General features: G+C 39.5%; 1 protein-coding gene across 1 annotated transcript; it reads right to left on the bottom strand.

The window, feature by feature from the left end:
• Positions 1-81: 81 nt before the first annotated feature.
• LOC134318394 (glycerol-3-phosphate acyltransferase 4-like) lies at positions 82-16,956 on the bottom strand. The gene is made up of 13 exons (XM_062999294.1): positions 16,824-16,956; positions 14,554-15,100; positions 12,454-12,523; positions 9,820-10,144; positions 8,681-8,755; positions 8,488-8,577; positions 7,106-7,199; positions 6,679-6,794; positions 5,293-5,348; positions 5,058-5,143; positions 3,646-3,774; positions 2,713-2,792; positions 82-2,088 (listed from the first exon to the last, which is right to left on the bottom strand). The coding sequence occupies exons 2-13, from the start codon at positions 14,719-14,721 to the stop codon at positions 1,980-1,982; spliced, it is 1,398 nt and encodes a 465-aa protein (XP_062855364.1). The 5' UTR covers positions 14,722-15,100; positions 16,824-16,956; the 3' UTR covers positions 82-1,979.
• Between the last annotated feature and the right edge of the window lie 297 nt (positions 16,957-17,253).

The following is a 17,253-nucleotide window of genomic DNA, read 5'->3' as shown; positions in this document are numbered from 1 at the left end:
AATATGCATCAGTATTAGTAATACCACTACACAGGACCTAAAATAAAGCTTTACTAGTACGACATCACGCATGACAAGGCATAAGTTAGAACATTTTTATTGACAGATCAGTTCAGACAGATTCATCAATAGAACTGAGATGTATTTAGCTGATGAATTTGACAATAGCTTAAAACTGATCCAGGGATGTTTTATGAGCCTGGCAGCAGTCTAGTCACTGGCAGCACTGAAAGAAAACCATTATATAAACATAGTCAATACAATGTCTAAAAGGATAAAGCCAGTGTACATTGGCTGTGTTTCAACAGACAGCAAACTTATGCTTCCTACACATTCTTTCTACATTTAGCCTGGACTTAACCCAAGGATGAACATGTTTAAAAGTGTTTGCTGCAGTCTCCAAGTCTTTCATGCAACTGTGTGGGTTTGGTGGATTAGAATAAGTTCTGACTACTACATGATCACTACATGTTCTATCCTATTTAAAAAGCTGAACTCAACACTGGAGTGTGTCATAGTACAGAATCCAAACAGAAATCTTAATTCATGTGCATTTCAGAAGGAGGATTCAGAAACGAATGATCATACAAAAAGCTGCCCGGAAAAAAAGTGCAGCTTGGAAAAGATTATCAGCACAAGTAAACTAGTACGGGAACGTTTTGCACCATTTAGCACTAAGCTAAGCTCTAAATAAGAGGTAGATGTAGTATAATGTCTCCAAATTCTACCATTCTGTACTCCAATAAAAGTATGGCACACAGGATGCAGTTTGGGACATATTCAGTAAATCAACTGTACACAATGTCGCTACCAGTAAAAATGCATTAAAAGTAAATAATGTGTGTGTGCCTCCTTAATTTTGCTGCCAGGCTCTGTAAGAAATTGCACCAACAAAGATGGTACTGGATTGCATAAAAATAAATCTGTGTTACATCTATGTGAACAACATCTACATTGTTTTAAATAATGTAGTAATAAAAGCTGTGTGTTTAAAATGGCAGTGATTTACAAAAACAACCAAACTACCTAATACAGATGAGGTGCTTTAGTCCATTACACACTGTGCATTACAACCTTGTGGAAAGAGTGCACACTTTGCATGTGTTGGGAAGCTTTCAAACTGCTGAAATGTGGTTGTTTGGAGTAAGTAATGCTGTAATGGAGACTAGGTACACATTTAATTGTAAAGGTAAGACAAGGAGAACAAACTGTTTGTAATTTAATGTAATCCCAGTGCATATATTCAATTCAAATTTCACACAATGCCTAAAAAACTGACCATTGTTCTGATTTGCCAAAATGCTCATCTGCACAGTTGACATGCATTTTTGTGAGATTTTTTTACCTGGTGTGTAAAAACTGCAGTTCAGTTCTTTAATTTCATTCACTATAACTATTGCTTCTGCTGCTTTCAGGCCATCCGGTAACTGTTGCTTTTCCACCTTTCTTATCATTATATCAAACTCCACACAGAAAGGACCCGGACCACCCCGCCTGGGAATCGAACCCAGAACCTTCTTGCTGTGAGGTGGCAGTGCTACCCACTGAGCCACCGTGCTGCCCGGTACTATGTTAAAATGTGAATATTTAGAATGAATATATGCACAGAAGTACATTCAATAACAAAAACAAAAGTGTACGAATACTTCACAGCCCAGAAGAACCCCAGTACATCAGTGTTTTTAAGAATTAGTCTCGCTGTCATGCTGACATTCATTACAATGTTCTTAGCAACCAGGTTAGTTTTGAAGATGTGCACATGGTAACATCACACAGCTGCAGCATTATTCATTAATGCCTGGACATTTTTTGTATTTGGTGACACAGACATGAATAAGAACAGAACAGACTGCAGACACCCAGATCCTTTTTCAGGCAACTAAAGCAGGACCTTCAGGCAACTAAAGCAGGACCTCAATAAGACGTGACTGCTTGCCATTTGTTTTCCAGTTTTCAATCGCCTCAGCTCATTTATCGCCTCAGGAGCGACTGCGGTCCTCGTGTGTTCCCACCAGGATCTTGCTGTACAGTTTCTGTTGCTCTTCTTTGAACGTCTCTTTCACTTTGCTGCGCTTCAAGCCGCCATCCCTGCAGACATCGTAAACAAACAGAGATGCACCTAAGCTAACATATTAACCAAAATAAAAAAAAACTTACAATGTAAGTGAGTGTCACAGATAGAAAAGTGAGTGTTGTACAGTAAAATGGATCCTTAGAATCTGGGGTTTGTTCGCCTCCGGGTAATGTCAATGAGGACTTGACATGTTTCACCATGTCCATGTGGGTTTTCTCCGACCTTTTAAAACAAGTCAGTAGCTGGACTAGCTGCTGACTACTAGCTGCTTACTATGTCTGTACGAAAACCTAGTGAGCTCTCTACATAGACAGCATTTTGCATCATCCTACGCACACTGTCCAAATTCTTAGATGCTTAAAATGCTGCCTACTAAGGTGCCTTAGTGATAATCTGAAGCGATAATCTGACGGCTTCCTTAGCGATGAAGGCAATCCCAGCATTCAGTGCAGCACAACTTTTCTCACAAAAAATGACAAATATGACGGACGAATGCAGACCAACAAACAGAGTTCTTTTCAAATGTAAATAAATTCTCACTGATTGTTAATTTGTATAAAGGTGTACACGGGTCATTTGTTTGCAAATTCAGGCTTGTCAGTGACAGTTTCACTGTTTTAGGTACACAGAGTACTTACCACAGCAGATCTACCAGGCCGCCCTGCCTGGCGATTGCAGCTTTAACCCTGTTGGCGAACTGCACGGCATCTTCTCCTTCCTATTAAAACACAACCAGACAAACAGAGTAAATTTGGAGACGTAGAGTGTGTGTTTAGATTTGTTTGTGTGACAGTTTCACAGTGTAAGAGATCATGACCACCTGCTGGATGCAGCATTATAAATAGTACTTTGTGAGCGTTGATGGAGGCAAGAGTGTCTGCCTTTTTTTTGTTATTCACAATACAATCAGCGTGACGAAAGGTCATACTGACACACAAACACACGCATAGGGACAGTGGTAGCCTAGTGGATAGGGCTTTGGGTTATCAACTAAGTTCGAATCCCGGCTCTGCCATGCAGCCACTGTTGGGTCCTTGAGTGAAAAGAGTGAAAAGTTTACAGAATTGGTACATAATTGGGCATAACTGGAGAATTACACAAATGGTCAGTATTTACAAGCAAAGATGCTAAGAAGAAAAATGTCTCAATGCAAGATACAAATAATTTAGCTCTTTCATCATCTGCCATACTATTCTAGTGACATTCAGTACAATCAAGAGTACAGCAGACATGTCAAGGCCAAACCCAGCAGCAAGAGAGGATCACTGGGTTTTTTTCCATTAGCATTCTGTAATATTTAAACTGCCCCTCCTCCATGACCAGGCTGTTTGGCTACCACATCTATTTTGCTTGTTTTCCATGCACTGGTTTAAAGACGCATGACCAGCAGGAGGTGCATTTGCATGTGTTCATGCAAAACCGGACCTTGGCTTCCAAACTGTGGTGGAAAAGGACTGTCTCGCTCAGGATAGATTTGGGAATGATTTGAGTACCAGAAGCACTGATGCAAAGAGAGGGTTGGGCATTCAAGTTAGCAGCTACAAAATCTGGGCATCGTGTGTCATGCTCACCTGTCGGCTCATGGGGGGCAGGTACCACACGCTGCAGACGATTGCCCAACTGCTCATCATGCGCAGGAGATAGTTCACCATGCCAAACTTGCTGCTGTTCCAGAAGGCGTCCCCAAAACGAGGATCATACTGCGCACACATCGATAGCAGACAATAAATACATAATCACCAGGTACAGAAGTCACCAGCTATAGTCCAGCTATACTCATAATAACAAATAAGGAATCAGTGAGTCAAAACACAAGATTAATTGACATTATATATTACATTACTTAATAACATAATTATTTATTAATAATTATAATTATTTAATTATAATAAAAACAATAATCTATATATTCTATACATTATTAGAATAATAATAAAATATAGAATAAAATTCTACATTCTATAAATTAATTCTATGACCCACAATAAAGTTACAACACTCAGATCATTTTTTTCTTGAAGTGGGCCAAAACACAAAATTACATTACATAATTTTTATACCACCAAATAAAAAATAAAAAAAATAATCAATTTCTTCTATGAATTATTCTATAAATTATTAAGATAATAATAATTTATATAATAACACTCTCTTATAAATTCTAAAAAATAATTATTTAAGCCACAATAAGGTTACTAAAACACAAATTCACAAACATTTTTTATCTTGAACTATAAAGATTGTGTTCAGTGGGCCAAAACAAAACATTAATTGACATTATATAAATATAACACCACCAAATAATAATCAAAATAATAATTTATTTATTCTATGAATTATTCTATAAATTATTAAAATAATAATAATTTAAATAATAATAATCTTCTAAAGGGTGTCCCAAAATTCACGCAAGATTTGAATTTGGCGCCATTTGTGCGGTAAAGTGTTGCCAACGAAAAAAAAGACAGCTCACAGTTCAGGGTTATTAAAAATGGAGCGCTTCACGAAAGAACAACGCATTTTCATTGTTGGGCAATATTTTAAAAATAATGAAGGTTTGGCAGCTACAGTTCGCAATTTTCGTACAAAATATGGTCAGAATAGTGATTTAACTTCATTTCGACAAAAGAGTGCGTATGTGCCAGCAAAGCCGTGGAGGCCATTTACCCGATATGCTATTCCATACATAACCCTATACTGTATACTTTATGAATCAATTAAAAATTTACAATTTTTAATTAAAAACCTGTGTTCTCTATCAAAATTACTTCTTGCATGAATTTTGGGACACCCTATATAAACTGTATAAATTAATTCTTTAGGCCACAATAAGGTTACAAAAACTCAAATTCACAAACACTTGTTTTCCTGAACAATAAAGATTGTGTTCCAATAATTCAGTCAGAAAAAAACAGTTGCAGAATGTTAGTTAAGTTAGTTTCAGTTATTTGAGTAAATTGTGCTGGGTTGGAGAAATACAGACCTTGATGGCCACTGGGTAGATGGTGGAAGCGATTTCAAAGCTTCCCTTCTTGAACATCATTACAGATGTATTGTTGATGCAGGTACCTACCACAAAATCACACAACATAAGAGCACATAAAAACCTGAACCTGACCTAAAATTAAAAATCCCTTAGAAGAGCATTTCTGGCAGTGATTTCATGAACTGATTTAAAATCAAATCATTTTCATAATGGAAAAGGGCTTGGCACTTACCTTCGGGGAAAATAAGGATTGGAAGTTTGCTCTTGTCCTCAACGTGATCACTTAGCCTGCAATTATAATGTAGCTTTATGCTGACTTGAAATTCATGCATTTACATTTACAACATTTAGCAGAAGCAAAGTAACTTAGAATTGTAACCGAATACAATGCAAGCAAATGTGGGTTAAGGGTCCTGCTCAGGGGACCAACACTGGTAACTTGGCATTTAAATTTTCCATTTATGTTTTCATGTTTTACAACAGTCCCAGTGTGCGCAACGCAGTACCACACCCATGACAGAACGCCAATCCATTGTGAAGCCTCAGCCAACCCCCTACACACCCCCTAAACACCTCCCCCCCCCATACAGACAGCCAAATGGTTAATAGCAATGATGGGTATCCAAAATGTGGATCCTAGTGGGAAAACCTGAAATGCCATCATCTAAATAAAGAAAAAACTGTATAATCAGGTGTCCACATACTTTTGGCCATACATGATTTATTTAAAATGTCCATTAATAATACCAGTGATAACAAATCCTTTTATCCGCCAGATAATATAATACTACTCAGACCCTAAGATGCTGTGGTTTAAAAACAAAAATGTAATAATATTATTTTCCCTCGCAAATGTTTTGCATTCCCTCTCGAAATATACCATCGAGTCACATTATTATGACCACTTCCTACTTTCAACGGCTGTGGCAGCGTTATTGTCTGGGGAATGTTTTTGTGGCATTCTCTGGGCCCATACATCCATGTGAAAGGCACTCTTAACCAATCTGGGCAGGAATCCATCCTTGCAGATCACGCACACCCATACAGCAAGACAATGTGACATGTCACATGGCTAGAAATGTCCGATATTGATTGGAAGAGCATGACCAAGACTTCCAAATACTACCCTGGCCCCCTAATTCCCCAAACCTGAACTCAACTGAGCATCTGTGGGACCACTTTGATCACTGCGTTCACTCTATTGATGCACATCAGTCAGCATGGCTCTAGATACCTGTGACAACCTACCAGGATCTTATTGAGTCACTACTAGCCTGTCTAGCTGTTGTCCGTGCCGCACACGGCGGTTACTCTAGATATTAACTGGTGGTCAAAATAACGAGACTCAACAGTGTATGTGTTAGTCAGACAATAAACATACATAGGACCAAAAAAGCCCAATAACACTGTCCATGTTAGAGCTTTGTGTTTTTGGCTGTTTTCCAGTTCTGTCTGAGTTTATTCAGCAGTTGTTTGAAACTCACTGTAATTGTAGCTTACTGATATTACAAGAGAACACAACAGCTTAATACACATTCATTACAGGGAAGACCGAATAAGCTCCAGATAGGATCTGTTTTAACATAGAAAAGTGTAGGTCGTGAAGGTGCAGTTCTACCTTTTGGCCACCAGATGTCGGTCTTTGACTTCAGAACGTTCAAACCATATGTGTGGACAAGCCTTTACCATGGACCTCTGAATAATTCCCATCAGCCCTCCGTGGATCTGCCCCACCTAACACACACACAAACACACACAGAGTACTGTATTACTATACCAAGTATAGTTCAGGGGTATTTTTATACATACTGTGATAAACAGTACAACATAAAAGCACTGCACACAGAAGTGTGATTTCGTTTTATCCTTTTTAGGCCATTTGATCTCTACAAGAGTAGCACTGGAAACACATGTCATGTGTTCAACTCGACAGAACACACACATACAAACCCACAAACCCACTTGTTTAACCAACGCTGCACTATCAGATGCTAAACCACATAGGCACTAATGCTATTAAAATAAATACAATCACACGTTCTTACCATTGCATAGCAACCATCGTTGGCTAGTATGAGGACGTCGATGGGTGATGTGTGATTGGCGACGCAGATTCCTCCATTCTTAGGCTTGTTCTCACTAAAAGATGAAATTAAGCACAGACAGACAAAAATGTACATAAATATCTAAAAGGAATATAATCCCTTTCACATTTAAAATCTGTGTAAATGAAATCTGTGTGAATAATTTTTTCCACTTTTCCCCCCAATTTTCTCCCCTAATCTAGTCGTGTCCAATTACCCTGATTGTGTCCTCTATACTGGTTCGACCCTTCACCGCTGACTGAGGACGCCTCTCAACTGACATACGCCCCCTCCGGCACGTACAGTCAGTACAGACTGCATTTTTCACCTGCACGAGTCGAGTTCATACACCGACGGGCACTGTGTACGGAGGGCCACACCCCCATCAGCATTATTCCTCAGCCCTGTGCAGGCGCCATCAGTCAGCCAGCAGGGGCCGCAGCTGCACCAGTTATGAGGACCTATGATCCGACTTTTTACCCCTAACCCTGAACAACAGCCAGTTGTTGTTCATGCAGCCGCCCAACCCAGTCGGAAAACAAAGCAGAGATTCGATACGATGAATTAGAAACTGAGTTTGAGTCTTCGCACGCCCACGGCCTGGTCAGACATAAAAGCCTGTATTTTATGTTCAAGTGCACTGCTGACTGGTATATAGAAGAGCCCAGGAGATGTGGTTGCTGTGTCTGACAGTCCCACAGAAGGAGATGTGGTCTGTGCCTGGCAGTCTCAGTGAGGGTGGCCTATCCTCCCTGCCTTTTATTCCCAATAATGAAGTTTTAAAAGGGTACTGTCTCTTTGCCTGTCAGTCTCAGTTAAGGACTCATTGACTTTCTTTCAATCAGTTTCAATGAAGTTTTAATTTTATTATTAACATAATATTACTTCCATAACTCAAATACTAAGTAGAAACTTGAGCTGTGGGGAGACAGGATGTTACACTGAATGCTGGTGGTGCCTGGCAGAGCACAGCCTGGAAAATTCCTTTCATATCTTACATGCCAGCACAAGTTTTTAAACCATGTCTATAAAACTGCAACTCAAGGGCATATTCCACAACGCAGCATAATATTAAGAACAGAATATAGAATCACTTTTTGTTATCACTTTCCATTTAGTAGTTGGGTTTTAAGTTTTTAAGGAGTTCTTTGATTACAATCAGGGCAAATTTTGTCAGCAAGGTAACAGTACTTTTTAAATGGGTGGTGTCATTTTTTAAATGATTTTTGACAAGTTTCTGATCAGACAAGGTAAAATACATAATAAGGCAGCTGCAATGTATTTATTCAATTATACCTGGACAGAATACCATTAGTACATATATAGTGTGTATGCTCGCTTACCTGTGATGGTAAGTGATGATTGCAGTTAGCGCTCTCGCACAGACACGGTAACACATTAAATGCACTTTCTCACTCAGAAAATTCTTCATCCTACAAGCACATACAACAGTTGGTAACCATTTTTGAACAGTGATTTTGTGGATACACTCACTAACTAACATGAATACATTTGATGTTTACAACTCATTCTTACCTCCCATTAGGCAGAAATCCAACTAAGGTGGTGAGGACAACCAACAGTGTCACACCGGTGATGGCTAATGTCAGTCTGCAACAAAAACATTCTGTTAGTAAAGTGTCTTGAGGGTGCCCGCCCAGGTGGCACAGCGGGATATATTGAACTCCACGGTTCGAATCTCAGCTCTGCTACCGGTTGATTGGGTGCCCTCTAAGGGGCACAATAAGTGGGTGGGGTCTTCAAACACTGAGCAAGGACCCTGATTAGCAGCCAGAGGCACCAGTACAGAAGTAAAGGAGCATAAAGATTGGTGTCTCTCCGTGTGTGACATCCAGCCTCATGTGCAAATCCACCAAGGCAGGGGCGAAAAAGAAGGGGTCAAAGGACTGCGCACGCATCAGAGGGGACGTGGGCCAAGTGAATAAAACCTTCTCAGACGCAGTCATGATCTCCAGCAGTGAAAGACTAATTGGCTATGCTAAATCATGAGAAAAAGGGAGAAAATGCATAAATAAAATGAAGAAACCCTCTCTCAACAGGTGTTTCTAAGATCTCCCATAGATGTTTAACGAGTTGAGATCTGGTTGTAAGGCCATAAAACATGGAATAGGATAGTCAACCTTCCCCAAACTCAATTCATCAAACCTTCTTCCTCAACCTTCCTCAAACACAAGCTCACCAAACTTCCTTCCTACTGTCTCAGATACCAAACACACACACACACACACACACACACACTAGTGTATATTAGGGAATTAATGTAGGTTAAGGTCACAGTCTGGCACCCTGTAATCCCTTTGAAGCTTCACATAGCCTTGAGAAGAAACAGAATTAGCTCAAAATTCAATTTGCCTACAGACCATCTCCAGATAAGCTTCTGTATTGACTGAACTGGTACTAAACCGGTTTCGATTTGAATATTCCAGCTTGGAAATTGTTGGCTTAATAAACCAATACAGAATGGGTGTATTGTGTGTGTGTGTGTGTGTGGGTGTGGGTGTGAGCAAGCGTGTTTGCTTTATTGCCTGTGTATAGATGCAATTTATTGTTCTTCTCTTTTCACTTTATACCAGCTTAGCATAATCAAAAATCATCCAAACTGACATACAGGACTCAGAAAGGTGCTAATAACTTTTAACACTCGTACACATCACCTGAGAGGCAGCAGGAGGCAGTAGCGGATGACCAGGCCAACCCCCCACAGTGCCGTGAGTCGGGTACTGATGTGTCTGAAGTTGTAGTTGCTGCGGGTCAGGAGATTCCAGGACTCCAGCTCCTCTGCGGTAAAGCGCTTGGTCACTTCGTCATCCACGATGCTCTCCACACCACGCCGACAGAAATAAAAGATGTCCGACATGGCAAACTCTGCAGAGGAAGGGGAAGAGCCTGGGGAGGACGTAGTCAGGTCCCGGCTGCTGCCGACACGTCGGATTTCTTTAAGCTCCTCTTCCAGGGAGGTGGGCTCTTTGGCAATGATGCCTAAAATTAAATGAAAGAATAATATGAACTGACTATTATGAGACTGGTAGGGGGTTAAGTTAAAATAAGCACAATTAAAGACATAGCTAGGCAGAAGTACAGTAATGCTGACTTTTGTCATCCTTCTTTTCAAAGCCACAACACCAAACAAAATAATACCTGCCTTCTGAAACAAGCACAGATTTAAAGATTACACTATATGAATTAGGGATGCATCAATACCCTTTTTTCCCAACCGAGTACAAGTACAAGTACATGTATTTTTGTACTTGCCGATACCGATACCAATACCTATTTAGAATGATGGAGTTAATGAGTTAATGAGTTGGAGGTTAATAAATATTTTTGCAATGTTGGTGTTTTGTTGTTATGCTTTGTAGAAAACGATCAGGTCAGAAATACTGTAAAACGTGTGTGTGTGTGCTGGTGTATTCTGATATAAACTATATTATCCCCCTGTCCCACCTGTTTACACTCCTCTCCTGCGTTTCCCCTCACACCGTATCCTGCGTTCTCATTGGCTGTTCGACATGTCACTCATTCCCAGTCGCACATCTCAGATCAGATATCTGACGTGCTAGAAAACTCGATCCGGTCGCCGAGCGCTCGGCGAGTCGGTCGAATCGAGTTGTTGGATAGTTCACACTTAGCGATCGAGAGCCGAGTTTTGATCGCCGAGCGAACGCCGAGTTGCTCCCGAGCCGGCAAATCTAGCGCCGACCAGTCGCCGAGCAAAAATCGTGTAGTGTGAACTAGGCATAACGCAGCAACGTGCACTAGGCACACGGTATCGGATGTTTAGTATCGGAGCCTCGTTTGCGAGGTACAAGTTAATGAGCGCAGTATCGGGCAAATACCCGATACCAGTATCGGTACTCATGCATCTCTAATATGGATAAAAGTATTGGGACTCCCCATCAATAGAGGCTTCTTGACCAACATCAATGCCCAGCCATACAAATGATCTGGAGGGTCAGAAGTTTTTTTATGAGTAATGGTTCACTGCTGTTCAATACAGACATTATAAGGTTAATCTGCACCATGAGACGGACCTAGGAATCCTACGGCAATTCAGTTAGCAATCGGTTAGTCAAAATGTCCAAGACGTTGAAGTCTAAGCAGCTAAAAACACGACGTGGGTACATGAGTTTGGAAAACTCCCAACCCATTCTGTGGATGCAAAAAGGGGTGTGTCAAAACACAGACGAGTACTTTCATCTTTGAGACAGTCGCTATCACAGTTAACTATTAAGGTAGGCTGTGCTGTGTATTGTAGCTTACATTTATTCTATCAGTCAATTTATAAGTGTTATTTAATGACTGCAGTGAAATGTGACAAATAAATGTGTCCAAATGAATCTAGGAATCCAGGTTAGTTTTAAGAACTTTTGAATCTTACTTTACAGTATGTCTGCTGTAGTGAGTACATAATGTATTATGTGTGTGTAGGTAAACACACAGTGAACAGCAGAGCAGAAACATACTGTACATTCACACGCAACACAAGGTCAACACCAAAGCAAACAACAAAACGAGCAGTTAAACACACAGTCAAATGTAACCAGTCCATAGCCTGTTTTATATAATCAGAAAGGGCAGTTTAAAGCTAGAGAATGTAATTTTTTATTATTAATTTTTTGTTATTTATGAAAGGAAAGATTATGCAATACCTTTAATAACTATGTAAATGTAGTTAAATTGATTTAATTCAGCCATATTAAAGGCTTTTAAGGATACGCTGCCCCTTTATAAATATACGTTCTCCTTTAGGATTTTCTGGTAGAGAGCAAAAGTTCTTTTTCCCTCAGTTACTGTAGGCTCTAAAGCAGCAAAGCATCCCCACACTATCACCCTGGCACTAGAATGGTTTTTACTTTTTCCTTTTACAAAATAAAATGATCTATTAAAAGTTTGTGTTTATTTAAGTTTTGTTTGTCAAACAATAGATTTAGTTTGAAGAAGTGAAGCAATTACAAGCGTTCTTCACAAAGTTTCCACACTTTTTAAAACTCTATTAATAAAGTTGAGTGCGTAGCCACTGATGCACCACTGCTTTCACATGAAATCATCATCACATGAAAATCTTCTTCCCCTAAAAGCTTCTTTAAGCGTCCAAAAAGGTGAAAATCAGATGACGCAAAATCCGGACTATAAGCTCTCTCTCAGTTTCTCAAACATGACCAATTACTACTCCTCCCTCCCTCATTTTGGTTTCCAACCAAAATATAAAAGTGCAGAAACTTTTTGAAGATCCCTCGTACAAACTAAAAAATATGCAAAAATAAGAGAATTCAAGATGAGGAACTCACCATTGGCATAGGGTTTATAAACCAGATGATTCTTCTCTTTAGCTTCTCGCTCAATCCTTAACGTAGCCCACTGCAAAACACCCAACACTGTCAGCAACTACAATTCTTTATTATTTTAGCCCAGACTTTTGTATTTTGTTGTATTAAATGTGTTTTGTAGTATGTGTATAATTACAAGCCCTATAAAAAGAAGTTCATTGATTGATGATCGACCGGTCAGTCTTTTTAGGCCAATACTGCTGTTCATTAGTGCAATTAGTCGATGATCGACTTAATTCTGAGCTGGTTGGAGGAGGAGGAGGGGGGTATTCCAACAATCCTACAGCACTAAACTAGTCGGGTAAATTAGTAATTAGTGTTCCATATTGATTTTCTGAAAGAATATTAAATACATCATGATCATATGTTTTCCGCTGGCTCACTTTTAAGTTTGTAGGTGGAAGAGGACGGCCAGCAACAAGATGGATAAATATTATTAGAGGAATAATGAGCAAGCCATTAAAAAGCCTGAAGATCCAAAGAAAAGAGGATGTTCTGGAGAAACACTTATCCATATGGTCGTCAGGAGTCTAAATCGACTTGATAGCACTTAAAATAATAATAAACTAACTTGGTTGAAATTTACTTGCATAAACTATGGAAAACAAAAAGATTATTTGAAACGAATGCTATTTTTGCATCTCATTCCAATGTATTTATTACTTACTGCTGCTTCAGGTTGTGTTTGTTGAAAATGCTAGGCAATAAATCTATACAAGTTTTTTATGATTTTAAATTGCACTGGTTACACTGATGTTCCCAATGTTACAAAACTGCTTCAGACGCCTGAAGAAAGCGATTTTGCAACACTCTCTGCAATAAAACTGGCATGACACAACTCCACAGTCTGGTACATCAGTACACGGTTGCGCCACTGAGTCCTGATTCGATGAAATAATATTTGAGTCAGGTGTCATCTGACATGAACGACTGAACTTCTTAAAGCTTTTCCATTCACATGATGCCACGAAGCACATGCCTAGACTTTTGCATGTCTTGCAATTTGATGCTTCAGGTACTATAAATAAGCACATGCCAAGTTCATTCACTCAGTCTGGTCCCTCTGGTATAAGCTGACCTACATGCAATGCTAGACTTCAATACCCCAAAGATCAATAAAACTTTGTGTTCCAACTTTGTAGCAACAGTTAGGGGAAGGCCCTTTCTTATTCCAGCATGACTGTGCTCCTGTGCAAGGTCCATGACGTACTCTTTCCAAAGTTGTGATATAGAGGAACTCCAGTGTTTTGAAGAGAGCATTGAGCAAAAGAGCCCTCATGTAACATCAGAACACAGCCCTTCCGAAAAAAATAGAATTAAAAGAAAAGGGACAACTTCAGACATGCCAGTAGTTTTGGAATAGGATGTCAAACAAGCACATGATCTAGAGTCCACATACTTTTGGCCATATAGTGTATTTTTGCTGTATAGTGTCCATACTGGACAATTTATGAGTTACAATGGAAAAGATGGTTGAAAGATGAATGATTTATGAATGATTTTTGCTTAGTGAATACTTCTCTTGTCTTGTGAACTTTGAAGCAGGCATCACAGACTCACTCACAGAGATTAAAAATTAAGAAACTACAGACATAAACTTAGTGAATGGAAAGTGTTTCATCTGACAATCTGCAGGGGGACGTTCCTAAATGTTAACCTGTGGCAAAAGTGTTGCATTAACTCAACTCCTGTATTTAGGAATTGCCACAGCGGATCTGGTCCACATACCAGACTTGGTACAGTATTTACGCTGGAAGACCTTCTTGACAAAACCTCCTATTTCTATCTGGACTTGGGACCAGCAGTGAGAGCGCACCCTGTTTCAGCCACGCTTTATCCCCCAGGGCACGGACGTTAGCCAATCATGTCCATGCTGATGCCCTGACCGGCCAATAGCACAGCTGATATTCAAAACCTGGATCCCCAGATCTCAGCAGTAGTGGACTAGCGTACTTTACCACTGTGTGACCCCACTGACTCAACTTGGCATTAAAGTACCAATATTTTTAATATCCTCAATTTACATATATCCTAAAATTTCATACACAGCTTGATACTCACCCCAAACACTTTGAGCAGGGTCTTCATATAGAGCTTTCGGATGCCGAAAGACAGGCCAAAAATGGCTGGCACAATGAAGAAAACCAGAAGCAGAGTAAACCACACAGTGAACGAGATGCCGAGCAGCATGCACAGCAGATTATCAAAAGGAAACCCAAACGAGCCCATTGCTGCAAACACTAAGGACCGGGGGAAACGCTTCTACAAAAAAATTTACTCAGGAAGCGACTGTTCTGACCCAGGTCTGGGTTTATTGTCTCCAGTGCATGATTTAAAACATGTCAAAAATGAGATTTAGTATGTCCAAGAATTGTGGTCCATAGTGTGCCTTTTTTCCAATGGTCCACTTAGCTTCTGCTGTGTAGGAAAATTGCCTCCAGTATTGGTAAGTGGCCTTCCACTATACATTCCTCAACACAATAACAAGGCTTGTATCATTTCCTTTAGTTTGCAGCAGCAGAACTTGTGAAAGGGTGTACACTGTTGATAAAAAGATACCCACAAAACAGCTTCTTATACTTTGTTGAAGTGGATGAAATGTTGAGACCTAGAAACAAAGGAAAACACACAAAGATACAGTTAGTGCACAGTAGTGAAATAAGAGTTGTAGAATAAAGTACAGCTGAATACACTTGTATGTATATCATGTATAGCATGACAATCTTGGGATTAGATTCCTATCCAATTTCTAATATAAAGAACATCACCATGGCTTGTACAAACTAACTGATTTTAAAAAATCATGTTAAAGCGCCCCACACACTAGGTGACAACTGTATACAAAAAGTTAAATAGTAGTAACAGTGGAATCAATCTGGTTAAAAGTTATGTTCTAACTGGCTTTGGGGGATCAGAACAAGGAGCTATTTGAGGTTGTGGCATCCCACAGTTCCAGGAATGGGAGAAGGCTGCCGTGTTACCATAAATCCAGCATTGAATGAAAACGGAGAAGCCATTCATTTAACACTAGCTGGACATGCAGTTCTGCACCACAGAGCTTACATTGTTGGTAAAGATAGCACCGCATATAGAAGAACAGATCAACAAGAATGTGTTGTTCAGCAAGCAAAATGATAGTGAATGTTGTGTGCACATCATCTAATTTGTATTTAATGAATGCAAGAGAATGTAGGCGTTTATTTTTCTGTATATGGTATAGCCTCTCATTTACATTTACATTTGTACATTTACTCTCAAGGCCAGCCATGATCTCTGAAGCAATTATGTCTGGGGAAAGTCTTAGCAAAGTTGGATAGGTAAAACATTTGAAAGCTGTTGTAGACATGCCCCCACGAGCCATAACTTCACTGTGATCCGTGCTGTTTACAAATAAAAAGTTGGCAGACTCCCTTGCCAAATGGACAGCATGGTATGGTATTGTTGTGGTGGTTAACACTCAGCTGCTGTAGTTTACTATGCGACCACTACGGCCCAAAATCCATACCCTCCTGACTAAAACATTCTGACTGCACCTTTAAAACAAATGTAAGCTTTATTGGTATGGAGAGGATGTCGGCTTTTGTAAAGGTATTATGGGAAATGTAGTGTCGTGTAAGGCCCTGTTTTTATGCAATTTTGCTGTGAAATTTAAAATTAAGGTCCGTGTAGTGTATGTAATATGAGACACATTATGCAATATGAGGTGGTCCTAGCAATTAAGTTAGTGTTACAGAATTTTCTGTGGTGTAGTGTGTTTACAATGTTTGATATATGTGTTTACATATTGAGTGTATTTTTGTCCCTTTAAGGATTCCATAATCAATGGAAAAGTGTGCTTCTCTACACACGTGATCATCTCTCTGTAGTCTGTGCTGCGCCTCAAAAGAACAGGACAGCAAAGTATAATGCTCCCGATAGTTTGTCTGTGTACAGTCTATGTACATCTGGGTTCAATAATTTAGTGCTGTACCAGGTTTTGGGATATTTACTTAGTTGGTCACTAACTAAACACTTAAATGTAAATGACATAAAGTAGTAATTTATTAAACATAAATTAGTATTAGATATTTAATAGTATTCTAATAACACTATTATTATACTTATATATGTGTCCAGACTTCTGTATATATAGGATGTCCCTAAAGTCTGGGCACATAAGCAAAATGCATATTTAGCAATATATATATATATATATATATATATAATTATTACTATTACTACATATATGAGGCTGTTAGGAGGTTAGAGAGGATGGATGTACGTTGTCACAGCTGACATTTCAGTTCCACTGCCGCTATAGAAAGTAAGAGTAGAAGTAATGTAACACTTACCAGGTGAAGTAAAGGCGGCCATATAGCTGGTGTAACGGCTGTCAGTTAGTTATTTACCGGTTTTGTCGATTTCACTTCAGCCTTTTCCACCGGACAGAACCGGCACGAGTAAAGACTCTTTTCAGTCCACAAATTCATTTTTTCCCCACCGGTTTTCAGACAAAAAACGCTATCTGGGTTGGGATTGGCTTACAACTGACTTGAGACCCTAATGACAAGTAAACTACCCAATCAGAGTGCAGATATTTGTGTCGGTCCCACCTCCTTCAAGTACAGGAGGCGGAGATAGTTGAAAAACGGTTACAAAAGAGAGTGCAATTCAGACAAGTGTGCGACCGCTATCTAGTGGTTGACGTATTATAACGGTTTTATTTAATTATTTATATATTCATTTTTACTAAATTATGGCAAGAGTCCAGCGTCTCCTGTA

This window comes from Trichomycterus rosablanca, chromosome 7 (genome assembly GCF_030014385.1).
Source record: "Trichomycterus rosablanca isolate fTriRos1 chromosome 7, fTriRos1.hap1, whole genome shotgun sequence".
NCBI lineage: Eukaryota > Metazoa > Chordata > Actinopteri > Siluriformes > Trichomycteridae > Trichomycterus > Trichomycterus rosablanca.
This window is presented reverse-complemented; position numbering and strand designations above follow the sequence as displayed.